At 36.2% G+C, this 18,223-nt stretch overlaps 1 protein-coding gene across 9 annotated transcripts in view; it reads right to left on the minus strand.

Moving 5' to 3' along the window:
- CADPS2 (calcium dependent secretion activator 2) overlaps window positions 1-18,223 on the minus strand; it is a 288,094-nt gene that overhangs the window by 125,994 nt on the left and 143,877 nt on the right. For all 9 annotated transcript variants that reach the window (XM_064656126.1, XM_064656123.1, XM_064656127.1 and 6 more), the window contains exons 7-8: window positions 17,409-17,520; window positions 10,141-10,280 (exon numbers count right to left, since the gene is read on the minus strand). In XM_064656126.1, coding sequence (XP_064512196.1) covers window positions 10,141-10,280; window positions 17,409-17,520 — 252 coding nt within the window. The remainder of the gene's footprint in view (window positions 1-10,140; window positions 10,281-17,408; window positions 17,521-18,223) is intronic.

An 18,223-nucleotide genomic window follows, 5' to 3' on the forward strand; every position in this document is an offset into this window, starting at 1 on the left:
CTGAACAAGTGTTGTAAAGTTATGATCTAAAGACATTACATATGCAACTGAACCTGCATAATTTTGCTCATCACAGAGCTGAAGGAAACCCATCTTAACACTTCAGAAGCATGTAGCTTTAAAGTGAAATATAAGAAAAAGGAACACCCTACATAAACACTTTTAATGATCTTTCTAATGTGAGAGTAGAATCACAATTTAAATAAAAATTACATATTAATGACAACAGATTCTTAAACCTATTCTCAATTTCTTAAACTCGTGTTTCAAAAAGTTATGAGAAAAGACAAAGCAAACTTTTTTGTAAGAAAATATTTTAAGTTTTACTAGCAGCCTTGACTAACCCATGGATCTTTTTCACATGGAGTCTGTTGTGGTTAAGCTAAGTGAGTTTGGATCTAAATTTATATCTCAGCTTTTACAAATATTTCAGATTAATTACTATGGAATGAATTAAGAATGACACCTTAATTAGTAATGCTTCTCTTGGCAATTAGGATTCTCTTGGCTTCTCTTAGCAATTAAAGTGGCAGTGGCATATCATTAAAGTCTTCAAAGATTCCCTGTGCCTCCTCAGAAGCAATTACTGTGGGAAGCACTGAAAATCAGGCTCATAGCTATAATCTGTTCTCTAAGGATGTAGCAGCAGGATAAACGCTTTTGCTTCTTCCATAGTAATTTTGCATTAACCCATCATCATTATCCAATCAATCATTAATGTAATTTTAATGTGTCATTTTTCATGAAGTTCAATTTAATTTTGAAAAAGTAACTGATTATACTCAATTGATTTTGCAAAAGTGTACAATAGCAAAATCATTTAAATGAAGACAGTTAACACATTAGCACTTTTCTTCACGGCAAAATGCTAGGATTCTTTTAGCACAGTGAAATATTAGCACTTAGCACAAATTAAACTAGGATAACAGAAAATACTGTTATGAGACACCTTGGAATAATAGTTGCAAGGCATGCATACATCACTAAAAGTGCTGCTTATAATGTACGTAGGAAATTTTGACCTTAGTGCATGCACCCTTATGAATGTAAAAATGAGGACAGGTTTATCTGAATTTATCAAGATAAGGTAATTACAGCTACATGAGTGACACTTTCAACCCTCTGACTAAATAAACAAAAAATGTACACCATTTCCATTGGATCAAAATTTAAAATTTTTTATTAATTATGGGCCAAAATGTGACCAATATTTCTGCTGAAATATAAATCCATTGTTTTAATTTTCAAATGTTCTGACTTCAGAGTTTCTCAGTAGTTTAATTCCACATGTCTGAAGTTCTTGAAATGCTTGAGTTTACTCTGTGCTGGGATTCATGAGTCCTGTCTTGCAGAAAGGGATACTCACAGGCTTGTCTTCAATGTCTTGGATCTTCAGAGTCAGCAACTGTTTGAGATTTACTGTTGAAAAGAAAGATATTCTCCTCTTCCTAAGTTTTATTAAAAAGCTCTCATGGTTTCAAAGAAATCATGTTAACTTCATGCAGTAAAGTTACAGATCAGCAATGCCAGTCCTTTCCAGTTCAAGATATTCAGCAACGACTACATTTCATGAAGTATTCTAAAGTTTGCAGCCAGGATACTTTTCACAGCAGTTTGTAATATATCCTTCTTCAGGATTGTTCACTGAGTAGAGAAAATATACTCTAACCATATAGATATGTGGTGCTGCATGTTAGATGACATTTTGGCACACCTTTACACAAAGTAAGGAGCAGACCTTCCTGAAGTGGTATTTGCTGTGCTGTATACTCCTGGTGCTGCTCACATTTTTTTACCAAACCCTTTTTTCTTCAACAGTCCATTGTGTTTAAAATTCAACCAAAGCCTATTTCATCAGCCATAAAATGTATCTTCCATAAGTGGTAAAGCACTGTCATTAATACAGTTTGCTTCAGCACTGCAGAACCACCTACAGTTACCATGCTTGTCTTGATCAAACCTTAGATTGTCATTCTAGGTCTAGGTTAAATATGGATTGGGAAATGAAGCATTGTAGTTCACACCTCTTTTGTCTTTGAAGTCAAACAAACTCAGCTGAAAGTCTGGTACTTCTTTATGCCTTCCTGTCAGAAATGACAATGAAATCTTTTGCCCAGTGTCTCAAAGGTATATGGCAAGCAAATACAAGGTCACACTGCTCTGTCTTTATGAGAGAATTCCCTTTAGATATGTCTGCTTTTGTTCATCTTCCACATTACAGACATCCCCAATAGATTATAAGGTATTCTTTGGAAAACAGTTCATCTGCATGGGTAGATGAGAATGAGGTTCTTAGGACAACTTGGGCACTACACGGAGGCCAGCTACACTGACTCAACATTGTCCCATTTGCCAATAACAGGACAGATGAGAAAAACTGCACACTATAAAGTCACAGTGAGAGGGAGTGACTAGGTTTTATTTAGACACAGCTGAGATGAATACACACAGTTCCTGTGATGGGATAGTCTTGCAGCAGACTGCTGCATCCCACTGCTGCACTTAAACATGTTGTAACAAGATTTCACGAGGCAACAACTGAGAATCAGGAATCAGGAGTATTTTTGTTATATGGTTAGTGAATTAAGAACAAATCTTTCCTTTGTGATAGGCATCCCTTTCCCATGCACAAGGAAGAGTGGTGAAGGATTATCTTTTCCCAGAGGTAGTTTCAAATGGCACAAAGGTAGTCTAATAACCTACCATTTGTATATGAATCGCAAGTCACCTCAAAACACTGGAAAGCCTGATGTTGGCAGTGGGCAGTCTCTGTCAGGTATTTGCAGAAAGATTTACCTTCTAAATGTATTTCAGACTAATTAGGAGTACTTTTAATAGAAATTATAAAGGATACTGATATACTGAAATACAGCTCTACTGTTATTAGGATAAGGACATTTTTTGAATAGAACTGCAGGTATTAAAAATACAAATGAAGCATGCCTGCTGCCAAATAGAACAAAATGTATACGTCAGAGGACATCACAAACCCTAAACTACCACAGGTGCAAACACCTGACTTTTCTTATACTTCCTGGTCTTGACATTCACAAACCAAAAAATAAGCATTCTACCAAAGGACCAGAAGAACTTTCCTCTTCAAGGGAGTAGCTGAAGTCAGTGCTCTGCTGCCCTTTTCTGAACTAGAAGAAGAAATGCAATAGCAGCAAACAGAAAGCTAGATGGTGCTACTACGCTGACTTTATGGTTACAAGTAGACAGGCTGCACACAGACTTGGATAGACAAATCAAATATTATAAAGAGATACAGAAGAGTACATATAAAAAGATACTTATGTAGATGCAGAAACGCTGTAGTTGGATAAGTATTTGTGTATCTTTACATTTGGTTGAGTAAATTATGCTGTGTTGATAAGAAATGAAAAAGAAGAACAGGAATCTCTCAGATAGCCCCCTCTCCCTTTTGGAAAAGAAAAATGTTAAGGAGAAATATTTTCAGTAACTCTTGAAAAGTAATATACAAAGTTATTGGTTTTATCTCATGGAAAATAGTACTAATTGAAGAAGTCTATGATACATATTATCATATAATAACAAGGATTAGTAAGGATTTTCTAAGATGTTGGATAAATCTTAGGTGTCATTGTAGGTTTCTAACACTTTGAAGCAACTCTATATCTACTTAATCTAAGAAAAACTAAACTTAGTATTTTAGCTTAGCCAAAAACATGTTTCTATTTCATTTTTTTACTGTTGGTAAAACAAATTATTTAAAATTATTCTGACATATTTGTGTGTTTTGGCTCAGAAGAAGGACAATTACAAAGGCCTATCTGTGACAGGGAGCATGCAGTGCTTGCTAAGAGAAGTGTGATCGTATCCCTGACATCTTTATCTGTAGAAGTAACCCAGAATTGAAATAGAGTCATTTCAATGTAGTCATCTTCAAATCAGCCGTCAGATTGCAAATCTTAAAGTTATAAAGCCATTTCTACTTCTCTTCCTGCTCTTCTTTGCCAGGGGACCATGGACAAACAGCACGTAAGAGCTGGCACCACCATCGTTCTGGCTAACTTCAGTGTCTCCGTGGCTCTTCTTACTCATGAGCTCACTATGACAATGGTTTATCCAGGTGACAGGTGCACAAAAGCCCTACCACTGAGAAGCCAGCAGACCTCAGTGCTATCCTCAGCATGGTCTCCAAATTGCCTGTGACTTGGGGTGATCTCTGTTTGTTCCTATGCTTCAGTTCACTCAACTGCAAACCAGATTGCACTCATCTTCCTGTCTAAGGAATTCTTCTATCGATGGGTGACAAGTGTCACAAAAATGAGAAGGGAAAATAACTTATCCTCTAATTCTGCATCTTAGAAGACTGCTAATCAGGGCATTTGTCTCAGAGATTTCCTTTAGCTCTAAAACTACAGCAGAAGGAGGAGAAATGCGATACTTCAGTCCCAGTCAGAAACCACTAGCTATATTTATTGTTTATAAATGCTCTCCTAAGAAAATTTCAGCCAATTTCAAGTGCAAAAGAGAAAAAAACTGAAAAGGTTAGCAAATAAATGGCGATCTTTATATTTTGAAAATACAAAAATACAACCATAAAACCCCCCACAAAATAAAAAATAAAACATCAACAAGTTGTGAGAGAAAAATGATTTTGCACAGATTCTTTAAATTTTCAGAGACTACAAGTTCAAAAAAGTCACTAAAACACTTGCTTTGCAGATGAGACACAGAAAATCCCAAGTGCTTGCAGAATGTATATTCCAAACACAAAAGATTAAGAAATTAAAGGTATAACATTTCTATATGCAACATGTCATAGCAGAAAGCAGAACAGAATTTATAAGAATGAATTTTGCCCTTCAAATCTTTGAAAAAGTTCTGATCAGGAGCTAGGTTAAAATGTTTTACTTTGGAAGTCAAACCCAAATAATATCACCTAGTAATTTTGTCCTGTTCAGGTTGTTCAATTAGTAAGAATTTAATTTTGGTTTATTAATTATTTTCCTTCTGTTTTTTGGTATGACTATTGAACATTACTAATCCTTTTAAAGCAAGCTCACTATTCCTTTTTTATTTCTAGATTGGAAGCAATAGAATAATACCCTTTAGTAACCACTAGGCTATGCTAACAGTCAACTTAACAAGCACAAAACCTACTTTAAAAATAACGCATGCTACAAATGCACACAGATGTGCAAAGGCACATCAAAAAATCCCACACACATTAGAGAAGGTATTTACAGTAACTCACATATCTTGAGTCAATTAACCTGTCCTGCTTGGGTTTTCAACCCTAATATAATTATGAGTTAAGGAGAGCCAAGTGAGCCTTCCTGAAGCAAACAGCAGCTCCCTAACACTGCTATTCTAACTCAACAGAAATAATCAGGCTTTTAGCATTTTATAGAGAAAATTTTAAGCTCCAATTTTCCTCATTTCCTTTTATGATTTACTTTAGATTCAAGACTGCAACAGAAAAAAATTATAGAAATCTTAAAACCCCTTTAAAGATTACTAAAGATTAAAAAAAATATCTTGTATATGGTCTGCATTTTAGACAAGGGAAAGGTTACCATATTCTATGAGATGAAAAATACATTAAAAATTATGAGAAAGGAATTTGAAATATCACGAGTTGTCAATAATTGGAAGAACTGTTTTACAAATCCCCAATAATGAATGACATTTATCTTGTCATTACTTAGACTAGCTGTGTAGGCTTCCCCTTGTATTGGCAGGACTGAAGTAGAAGAGGATGGCTATATATAATTAGGATTAATTCCTCCTCTGAGAGCCTTTCATGCGAGAATAAAAATCTAAAATAGATAATAGGATAATGTTTACTGTAAGATGCTTATGAGTATTCCTTTTCTTCTTTAAGCGTGTAACAGAATGCATAGAAAAACCATGAACTGCTTCCTTGATCAAGTGCCTTCTTAAAAATCACATTAATAGGGGTAACACTAGATTAACTGTATGAACATGTCAACATAAACATCAGAGTAAAAGTATGTGGCTAGCAAAGCTGCTTCTGTTCTGAAGAAGTACAAATGAACTGCAATTGAGATTCACAATAGTGTTGAGTCCTAAAGATTTTTATTTCTTGCTCTTAGAAAGGTTACAATTCATAATGAAAAATCTCTAGTTTATAATTTTATTTTAAGTATAATTTTTGGTTATGACAGTGGAAATCAAAGAGAGAATATGATTTGAATATGCTGCAGCCAGAATACTATTTGTGAATTAAATACAAGACAGTATTTAATATTGTAAAATTACATATTTTGAAGTCTTGCAGCATATCCCCCAAGTCAGTAAGTAAAGTCTGTCTTAAACAGGAGAAACTTTTCTGAAGAGGCAAAATTGTAACCCCACCATTAGCTTGGTTGGCTTTTGCCAACCTTGCAGAACCTGAAATATTTGAGTGTAGCTCCCATATCTAAAAACTCTCTTACTGTAATTAGATAGAGCATTAATCCAATAAAGCCATCTTTCTGAAGTTGGCTGTGGAATAAAATTTTAATTCAACTTTGAATAAATTTAAGATTCTAATCTGAAAGACATTGTGTAATGCCAACAGATTGCCTTCTTTTTCTATGAGAGAGATAAGAATCTTGCACATTAGTTTGTTAACTCAGACTGACACAGAAAATTCAAGTTGTCTAGTTCAAAGATTAGGCAAAGATGAAGAATGAGATACTTCTGAAAAATCAACTGAAGAAATAGAACTTAGCTGGGCTAATCATACTAATTACATTAGAAGTCTGTTATTAAGGTTGTAAAATTCAACTTCCTAACATGATGAAATTCCAGCAGAAAGGATGATCACATTCTGTCTTTCTTTGATTTCTCTTCCTTTTGTGTACTCTATGACACTAAATGTAAATATCTGACCACATACTAACAATAAAATAAAATAAAATAAAACAGACAAAAATCTCCAGTCATTTTCTCTATTCAGGACAGCAGCAGCTGCCTTCAAGCTCTTTGGCACCTTATTTTGTCCTATGTCCTGCTTCGTTATTTGTTATGCAAACAATGCTTTATAGAGAGAATTGAGTTATTTGCATTTCCATGTTGTGCAGGTTCACCAGGGAACTGTAACAACACTGCCTGGCAAAGCATAAGCCTTTGGCTGAGTGAAATGACAATGTCTCAACTCCCGCAGCTTCTCCAGCATGTGGAAACTTTTTCTACCAGATGCTTTCCAAGATTTACCTTCAACTGTGTATGATCCTGGGAGGTGGTACTATTCTCCCTTGATAAAAGGACAACTGAAGTACTAAAAATTTTAGGCTTCAGATATTAAAATGAAGATCTAATTCTTTCAATATTTGGACTCTAACAGCACAATGTATATTTACATCCGCATTTCCACTGATTTCAGCTAGTAGCTGTATAATCAGATTCCAGTTTATCAAACTGAACACAGGAAACATACCACCAGTTACTATGTATGGAAACATTTCAGTCTCTTACAGGGATGTCCTTCTGTGTAGCACAAACAGGATAAAAGCCAGTTTTTCCACGTCTCTCTCAACTATTTTAACCACAAAATATTTCTTTGCCTTCCCGTAATACTGCCCATCATCCATCATATGTTTCCAGCCTCTTCACAAATGCAGATTTCTCTGATAACACAATATAAGTTCAGAACCAGAATAGCTTTAATATGTGTGTTGAAGCAGGTGTGAATCTCTCTTGAAAAAATAGCAAATGACCACTTAATACTAACACTCCCCCAGGAAGTCAAGAGAAGGCTGCAGAGAGTGCCTGGATAATGGCTCTTCATAACATTAATGGTTCCTGACTGTATACTCTAATAAATCTACTAGCAGGTCCTTATTTCCCTCCAAACAAACACCCTCTTCCTTACTCTCACTGCAGCTCCAGTGCCATCATAAAGAATTTAATCTATCTCTTCAATGGTTATTGAAGGAATTACTAAGCTTTTATTTCATTTCACATATATTTATTGTGGAGAAGTCCACACAGCCCTTCCTTGGTGCCCCAACTTTTCTAGACAAGTGTGTAGGTAATAATCATTATAGCCAATAGCTACAAAGAAAGGGAAATGATGACTGACCTTGAGCATTTTTAGTGGGAAGAACAACAATATTTGCCTGGAGAATAGTGACAGCAGTGACTCTGATGTAAAATGAGGTGCCAGGAGATTAAGATTCAAAATCAATGTGAGGAAGTAACCAGCAGCAGCAGATGAAAGGGATAATGACTGAATAAAATTTTTGACAGCAATATTTGATTGGGCTCTTTAATGCTCAAACAAGAAGACTACTGACATAATCCACCATGGAAAAGTAAATTGTGGGGTTTAGGAAGATCCTCTGAAGATCTCAGAAGAACAGCTGCTAGCCAAGAAAGTCTCAGGGGAAACATAGGAGCATAATGAGAAGAAACACTGGAGCCTTCCTTGTTGCTAGATCCAGGTGCATGTTATACTCTAATTGGGGTTGCAGAGAACAAGACCCCAACATTATCAGTGAGACGATCAAAAATGGTGACTACTTCTAGTCATGGCTTGGGGTAGCTGCAAGGCAGCACAACATCCCTGATGTGTGTAGAGTGAAGTATGCAACTGAACCAGGTCATGTGCAAGTTGCATCTGTTGCGTATTATTCATTACTGATGCTGTTCAAATCACCCTGCCTCCGTGGCCGCCTTTTGACAAATCTGCTGAAGAAGGCAGGCAGCACAGTGCCACCCTGCATCACGCTGAATACTGCAACTGGCTGAATGCCTACCAGCAGCAGGAAACTGAAACTATGACAGTGGGTTGAATCTAAACAACAATGTGCCACCATTACCAAAGCATTTCAGAGGTGTTTGGTGAGTCCAAATGAATGGGACAGGGGTTGAGGACTCAAAGGAGAGCATCATACTTTAGTACTGACAAACATTTCTCTTTTCCTCCCAGCTCCTCTCCACTCTACCTTATTCAAGTCAAGCCAGTGTTCCTGCTCTCTTCTGCCATATTAGCCAATTTCCCTTATTCATGTATTTGCAGCCCTACTTTGAAGTTTTCTAATCCCAGTCTCCAAGCACAACAGCACCAGTTCCCCTGTTGACTCCATGACTGGTTTCCTCATAGCTCCTGGTCACCAGTCACTGGTTTCCATCCAGCAAGTCTCATAGTTACAGTCCTGACCATTTGCATCTAAGTTTCCCAAAAGCAGACTGAGGGATGAGCTTGATACCTGGGAAATTTCAGCCCAATTAATTAACAATTCACCAAAACTGAAATAAGTTCGGTTGTTTTTTTAGAGAAAGGATCATATATAGGAAATTTTGGCAATTACTGCCTATATTCAATGAGCAGAATACTAACAAGAGGAGACTTAATAGAAATCTAAATAGTATGGACAGTACATTGATTCTTTGTGATTGTTTTATAACAAGATATGCCCTTGCTTACTGTCAGCAACACTACCTGGTTTTGCAGTGGGGCTGAGGAATAGTGGCGGCAATCGACTAAAGGAGATATCTTTATGAATAACCTATTCCACATAGATGAGTCTTTCTGCTGTGCCGTTTGCAACCGGTCATGCCTATCTCATATTGGCCTTTTTAGCCACCAACACGTCTGCAACAACTGTGGGTAGAGCCCTTCCCAAATCTTTGTTCGCAAAGCCTAGCCATGATGATGATGATTCCACATAGCTTCAGTGTTAGACAGAAAAACATCCTTTAACTGGTAGTTGTACGTAAATTCCTTTCAAGAGAAAGACCACACAGAGAAAGGAAAGGGGAGACTATGTGGCAAATACCATCACATTCAGGTATATAATTAATCCTATTTTAATGGAAAAATGTTTCTCCTAAATATCTTTTTTTTTTTTTTTTTTACGAAGTGCTATAAATTGTAACATTCAAAACCAGTATCTAAATGAGACTGTACTTTCAGTTCTGCATTTCAGACTTAGCTCATCATATGTCTTTACATATCACTGAACATCCGAAATGGATGTTATTCCTGACTAGTTTAAACTTTATGTATAAAATGAGGATATAACACAATGCCATACCTAAGAATTATTTTAGACTTTGATAATGCTTTACAAACTTTACAGGTTTAGATACATATGGTTAAAACACAGGCACAGTGAGGAAAAATAATAAAACACAGACAGATGGGAAATGGACACTTACCCACAGTGCTTCATGTGAGGTGGTTTATCCATTCTCACTGCCAGTTTAATTTTCAAATCATTATCCTGACTGTTTTTGGGGACTATCATTTTATGCAGATCAGGTGCCTTTGGGCTATTGGATGTTGGATATAATACTACCTGCAAGTCATAAAGAAAAACTTCAATGAGTTGATAAAAAAATCAACTGTTAGTCTTTAATGGAAACTTCTAAGCAGTGAAGATTTTTGTTGCATTTCCTCCAACACGAAAGATGACTAAAAAAGATTTCATAAATCTGATAAACCAGTTGACTCGATCTTATTGTAACAGACAAATTTCCAAAATCAACTGCTTCCTTTTCTTACAAATTGGAGTTTCCATATTATGAGTTAAGAAAATTTCCTCCTGTTAATACATTCTGAATTAACAGTTTTAAATGAAAAGGAACAGTTAGCATTTCAGAATGATCACGTACAATTAAATAAGAACCTAAACTTTTACATTATTCAGTGCTCTGCTGGAAAAACCCTGTTGAAACAATTTGCTGTAGCATTATGCAACGGATCAGGCCTCCAGTAGTGACATTGAGAGAAGATAACCAAAATATACTCTTCATCTATATTTTTTGATCAATAGCATTAGTAAAAGTCAATTTTAGTAAAAACTGCAGAAATTGGAGATGAATTCTAAAGCACCTTTGCAGCAAATGGAATATCATAAATGTAAGATACTATGTCCAGTTCATATGTGATATGACACAAATCTTTTGTTTAATCTATAGTGGTAGATATAAAAAAATTAAAAAAAATACACTGAATTGTAAACATTTAATTTTTAAAACATTTATACAAATTTCTTGAAAATTTTACTAGCAATTAATTTTAGATCATTGTTAGTCACAAGCCGTTAAATATTTATTTACCACCATTTATAGCCAGTACAATTAAATATTATTGCTTCATCAAATCCTTACCCACAGTAACATGTTCAGCACTTCAGTGCTGCTGAAACATAATTTCCTTTCATTCTTATTATAAGCACTACTTTTGAATCAATTCAGACTTTAAAATATTCTAAACACACTACTTGGGAGACTTTCATAACATTCAGTGAGTTCTGAATTACCATTAACATGGAGCAGTATTTCAAAAGTAACAACATTCTAAAAAGCAGCGTTCTTCACATCCTTTATTTCTTGAAAACTAAAATTAATCATTATGTTAACCATCAAGTTAATTTCTTACACATAGTACTGGGAGCTTGTGTCACATATTTAAAAGACAGTATAGTCTCCTCTGTGTTATTATGAAGGTTAAATCAAGGATTTGAGCAAAAGTCTCCAAGCAAGTGTAAATCTAATTGATGTTATTAAGCCAAAGATATTACAATAGTGTCATTCAGATCTAATCATCTGAAAGACGATGTAAGTGGAAGGCCTTCAGCTTTTCATCTCAGTATTTTGCAGAAACATATTCCTGCATCCCACTATTACAGGAGCTCCAGTCAAGCAGAGAAATATAAGGCATCACCCCTAATCAAGTATGCAACCTTTTTAACACCAGTGTAAAAAATAACCTGTCAGATCTATTGAGTACATTCAGTACCTTTTAGAGAGATAGCAGAAGAATCAGTGTATTCTGATTTTAACAAACCAGCAGGCTACTTCTTTTATTGTTTGAAACACACAGAAGACACTATTTATAACAGAACTTATTCCTTTTTTCTGATTTTCATTCTGAGTAAAAGCCATCCCTTAAAAAAACATTTAAAAGCATTATGAGTATAGCAACCTTTGCATTCTGATGTATCAAACAGAAATCTATTTTTAGTTTGTTTATCTCTTTAAATGCAAGATTATATAAACAGAATTATTACTCATTCTTTGCATTTCATCACTTGACATTCACATAGGACTGTAGGTGATGTTAAGAACTTTTCCTTTTTTACAGGCTGTAGTTCTCATTGTCTGTCCTGTAACAGCTTATTACAGCTCATGTGTCTCAAGTGACATCTTTCTCCTGTCAACTTCTTGAGTTTTTAGAATGCTGATTAAAATACAAGCAGACAAGAGTATAATTAATTCATAACTTTGGTACTGGGGATTTTTTCTGAATTTTTAAAGAAATATTATGGAGCTTCAATTTCAAAGCTCTCACAATGAATAAGTATCTGTCAGACCATTTAAGTATGCACTGTGTTGCTTTTGTATTACACTTTGTCATGCCTTCCAGCTGACAGAACTTTGTAATCAAACTTTTTGTTACATGCAAACACACGTACACACATTCACACTAAGCATTTGACAGGCATTAATCAGCTTCACGATAACCTTCACACTAGTATTGCCCTTAAGTGCAGTGACAACCATGTTGTACCACACATCAGGTGGCACAAAATTTAAGCTCCCACCACACTGAAACCAAAACACTCAGCAATTGTTCCTTGTTAAGAAAAGTAAAAAGTTGCTGAAATTTCTATTAAAAGCTCTCTCTCCACTATGGTACACTGCAACGTGATGTCATTGTCATTGTCCATAGAGAAATATTCTAGGCTATTTTGTGTCAGATTCCCTTTCAGCATTGCTTAAGGGATTTTAATCTTCTGGTTGTTTTATAATATACTTCAAAAAAATGAAATGGTATCAGCTCATATGTCTTATTTGACAGACATAAAACTCAACTACAGGATACTCTCACTGTGTCTAAAACTTCTAAAAATTTCATAAAATTACTACTACATCATATATTTCTGAAATTGTATTTTATTTTATTTTATTTTGATTTATCTTATTTTATTGTTCATATACCTGTGGATATCACCATAGTAGGTTATTCAGCAGCAGCACAGAGAACTATGAGTTTCTAGTCTAGGACTGTGCTTACTATAAGTAAACTAACAAGTAATCTACATTAAAAAGTATAATGAACTATTAATCACCAGAATGCTACACAGCAAACATAACTGCTGTGCATTACATTACTTCAATTCATTTAAGGCAAATTAATAGTATCAGAACAGTGTGGGTTGAGATACTTCAGTAAATTCAATCATCTCATGATCATTAAAAATATTGACCATGTGTTCCAATTACATCCATTATTACATTTCCTCAGACCACACTGTAACTGAAAAAGTGTCAAGTTCACTTTATGCTTTTCCTCATTTGGATGTAAAATAAACACAAAAATCCTAAATACTATAGAACAACACTTATATGCATTTGTGAAAAGTGATGTTCTCAAAACACTGTTTCTTAATTGTAAATGACTGAAAATGTTTCTCTCCTGGGCTTAAAAAATGACAGGTTGAAAGACATGAAGCTAATATAATCTGACAGTTTAACTAACCATCATTTTTGTGATTCAGTAGTATATTTGGGTCCCCAGCTGGATCACAACAGAAGTTAAATGAAGTACACCTGAGCCAAACAGTCAACCCAGACAAGCAACTATTAACTCTCCTCTGTCTTTGGCCCACTGATCATATCTTCTTTTAAAGGTATGAAAGAAAAGTTGAGTTGTCCAAAGTACTCTGAAAGCTTGAACAAACCAAACAGGAAAATCTTGCCTTCACAGAGCAGATAACCTTACATCGCATGGCCTTATTCATAAGCAGCTTTGTGAAGTCTGTTCAGAATAAACAATACACTCATGATCACGTAAGAAACCCCACAATGAAGTAGAGAAACCAAGCCCTCTAACTCCTGTGCTCTACCAGACACTTCTAACTCAATTTGTGATTATTTAAAGCTATGAAAAACAGCCAGTGCTTGACACATAAGATCATACACTTCCTCAACTGTATTTGTTGAAGCTTTCATCACGCAATAGGACTAATTAATTCTATGTAAGGCTTTTTCTTTCATGTTTTAAAATGCAGCAATTTAAAAAGTTGCCAGTGCAAGCAGAGAGAACAGGCAAAATTTATGCTATGAAATAAGTACTCTTCATCATTTGGCACATGTAAATTTATGCTGCTGGTCATTCTCTGAGCAAGTATCATAGGAAAATCTTCTAGTCAAATAGGCACTGTTTCACTAATTTGAAAATAGTAGTATAGACCAAAAATTATTGAGCTGGTTTGGGATATGAAATACTAAAGAGACCCTTTAGTGTTATGGTTTTTTGTGTAACTCTGACCCCAGCCTCCCTTATGGGACACTTACCTGGTTTTGATAGAAATGTCTACTGACTCCTCTTAAGTCACCCTCTACCCTAACTTGAAAGTTTGGAGCTGTTCTGAATTCTGTCAGCCCCTTGCCCCAAGACTGGCTAATGTCAGAAAGCCAGAAGCTGCTGCCAGTGTGGCAAGAAGCGAAATTCCTTCAAATTTCCCAGCAGCAGCCTGCCAAGCACAGCATCTCATTTTCCTTGAGCATTAAGTCATGATGCACTGTTGCCAGGAGGATGCAGAAAAAGAAGCTCAAGAAGAGGCTCAAAATCAGAGGTAGAAAGGGGAAAATGAGATGTCTCTCTTGAGAGTAACTCTTTTAAAAAAGTTATCCCCTTGAAAGAATGGGTTAATAAGAGCTCGATCACCAAGGGAACTTATGAGTTTTATATGCAAGCTCCATCATCTCACCTATTGATTAATCTCTTGCTTTTTGGCTGTGATTGTATTACAGCTGAAATGCTGAGACAAGGCTTTGAGTAACTCATGGTTAAAAAGAAACAAAAAGCAAACATAAAAACTGAACAGGTGTATGGTGAGAGAGCTATCTAAAGTACGGTTGATGATGAACTGAGAAGACTTCACAATTTATGCAAACAATGGACATCTGTTGATGGTGCCAGCCGAATACTTCCCCTAAGAGCTCTTAGCAATTGATAAAAATTGTCTTTGAGTCCTTCCCAAAGAGCCTGTCACCTATATCTAAGACAGAGCATCCCTGAAAGAAAAATATCTCAAGCACTTCTGATGAGAGGCATTCTCAAAGATACTGAGAAACCCTCTGTTAGCATGGAAACAGTAACACTCAGCGAGACATAGCAGGGTGCTGACAGGCAGACTGCATGGGGGGCAAGAGAAAAAGAGGGAATGGAAGCAATCTGTTATCATTTTCAAAACTTAAAAATGATGACAGAAAAACCTGAGAAATCTCAGTCATTTCAATCCTCACAATCCCCAGGCTGGCAAGCTTTAAATTTACATAGTCACAGGATGAAATTGTCTCTGCTCAGAGGCTCTTTGAATGTGGCACATTCAGAAATCCGGAAAACATGCAAGTATAGGTACCTAGCCAGTACAGCTACTTAATAATGTCTTTAAATTAAACCAAGAGTAACAGCACTAAAGGAAAAAAACTCCTAGCTGCACAGCTAATTATTGCTGGCTGCAGCTGACTGTGACAAGCAGGCTGTGAGACAATAGTTCTCTTTTAATTGAATAGTCAGAGCGACAAGGCTGAAAATATTCTTATATTCAAAAAGTATCAGCAATCAAACACCACCTGCTGCTCTCACATTGTATCCACATGTGTGCTAAGCACGCACAATGGCTGTCACTTTGAATTACTAGGTTTGAACATCTTCATACACAAAGTACTGAACAAGAAAACGTGGTGTGAGATTCCTGAGTTTCAGAAACCACCAGGCTGCTTTTTCAGAAGTATTTACACCAAACTGAATGCTTCTTCACGCTTCCTCAGTTGTTGCACATATAAATGCAAACATCAATTCTGCCTTCTCTATGCACATACAAAAACTATTAAAGTGGCCAGATCAGTGTCAGTCACATAAACCCTTCAAAGATATCTGAACAAAGTAAGCTCTTAACATTTCCTCATTAGAATGAACTTTGCTTCAAAGATGCAATCTGCCTCACTTTCTGGAAGCTAAAATCAGGGGTTTGGAGGTCTGGACAACCACAGGCAGAGACCACTCCAGAAGCTCATTTTCTTCAGAACTCAAATCCAAATAACATCCCTTCCCCTTCCGTGCAGCACATATCTCTGTTTTCAGCAGAAAACTGAGTTTGTTCAACTGTTCTCCAGTTTGTGTAAAACAGAGAAGAAAGGTTATAATTTGTTTTTGTTTGAAAACGCTTAAAGTGGTCAGCAGGGAGCCAGGACAATACCCTGCAGCAAGCAAATCTTCTCTTGGCATTCATGACTGGATTTATTGGTTCTTTTAGAGGAAAACAGACATGTCAGACTAGTGACACAGTAAGTATTACTTCCTGTCAGCTAACCCCATCTTAAATGCCTTGAAGGGAGATGTACAGACAACAGCCCTCTGTGGCTTGGTGCTTACCTGGTGACTTTTGCAGCAGAGGTTGAGCAGCCCTCAGCCTTCCAAATAGGGAAAAAGCTGTAAATACAGTCTGTCCTCTCTACTGAAAGCATGAGACTGCATCCCTTCTGCTCCACCATGAGCTAGTTACTTCTGGAAATCAGTAGTGCCTCCTCCTGAAACAGGGGACCTGCAGTGCTGGTATCAGGGTCTACATCTTAAGTTCATAAGTGAGAGAGACTGCTATGCACTGATGGGGTCAACGGAAATATCTTCTCTACAGCTCTGGGGAAACATTTGCTAGCTCCACATTTCACACCTTAGGTCTCTTTTCCTAAAAAACTGATCCCTTGGTGGCAGAAGAAGAGTTCTACAATCTAGGACTCTGATTGTAGAACTGAGCATTAAAATGTGAGCTATTCTTCATGTGCTATATGTCAGAGGGGAAAACTTCAGCAGAAGGAGGGAAGATTTGCAGACACTCTCTGCCTCATTCACACTACCCTATTCTTTCTATAATACATTTCACTCTCTAGCTCTTGGTTTTGGCCTAAAAAGGACAAATGATCGTGTCAAGACAGGGAAAACATGAAAAGAGAAGAGAAGCTCATGGAGTACAAGAATAGCTCTTATTTTAGTCTGACATACTATCTCCATGACTCCTCTCTCATTCTGTTTCATCCTTCTACCACTTAAGTCCTTCCTTTCCTTTCCCCAATTGTTTGCTGTATTTACTACATGCCAAATCTTATCTTACTCCCTTTCACTCCTACTTTGAATAGCTAAAAGCATTGGTATGTCATGTAGAAATTAAAAAAAATTTAAACATGACAAAGAGAACCGCCATGGATCCCCTATGTAAGTTTCTGAAAGTCAACATATCATGTTTTGAACACTAGGAAAAGTCACCCTTAATAGAAAAAGCAGTGTTTGGTACAGTCACAGCAGAGAAGATTGGTACTGAATGCCTTATACTATTTTATGGCATGTTTTATTAATATTCACACTTCTACCCATCACTTCTCACATATTTCTTGTGTCTACATATAATACTCACTCTTCCCAGTTCTTTATCTTCAAGTGCCAGCACCCCAGTGCTTTCTGTAAAGAGTTTTACTTTGACAACAGGGCGAGGGTGAGTAGTGGTGAAATCCCCTTGGGTTCCCCATCTGCAATAAAGAAAACAACAGAATTTAACTGGGGCTGAGGAGAGGCTTCAGAGTGATAGGACTGTCATCTTTTCTGCAGAATATTTATCAATGCACACCTAGAACTTAATTTTCAAGCTTTTGGGGGAAGAGGATGGGAAAGAAAAGGGAGATACATTTTTGAAAATCCAAAATCAAATATCTACATGGAAAAACTGGCTTTTCTGTATGACTTTTAAATAAAAAAATCAATCAAAAAATTTTTAATGGCAAACCCCAAAGAACTGAAATTAGATCCTTATAGGGACAAACAGAACCAAGCAAGAAAGCAAATAGAGATCTATTTTCTGTGAAACATACTATAGTCACTATCTTGTACATACAAGTCATATTAATTCAGCAAAGAATCATGTCTCAACTCACTACAGGTGACCATACCATGCAGAAATTAAGAGACTTAGGCAGAAAAAAATCTTATATTTTATGAGATGTTACAACTTAGTATGAAAACGTAGGAAAAATGTAAACAAAAATGCAAAAAAAAAAGGAAAAAAAGTGTTATTTATCAGAGTGACTATAGCTCTGAAAGATAATTACCGCCACAAGGCTTCATGCTTTTAGAGAACAGTAATTAGGCAGACAGACTTCTAGTTGTTAATCTCTTATCTCTATTAAGACACTTGGTTTGTCAGCCTTCCCCCCACTGTGTGTGACAGTGGTACAA

Source organism: Pseudopipra pipra, chromosome 5, assembly GCF_036250125.1.
Source record: "Pseudopipra pipra isolate bDixPip1 chromosome 5, bDixPip1.hap1, whole genome shotgun sequence".
In the NCBI taxonomy this organism is placed as follows: domain Eukaryota; kingdom Metazoa; phylum Chordata; class Aves; order Passeriformes; family Pipridae; genus Pseudopipra; species Pseudopipra pipra.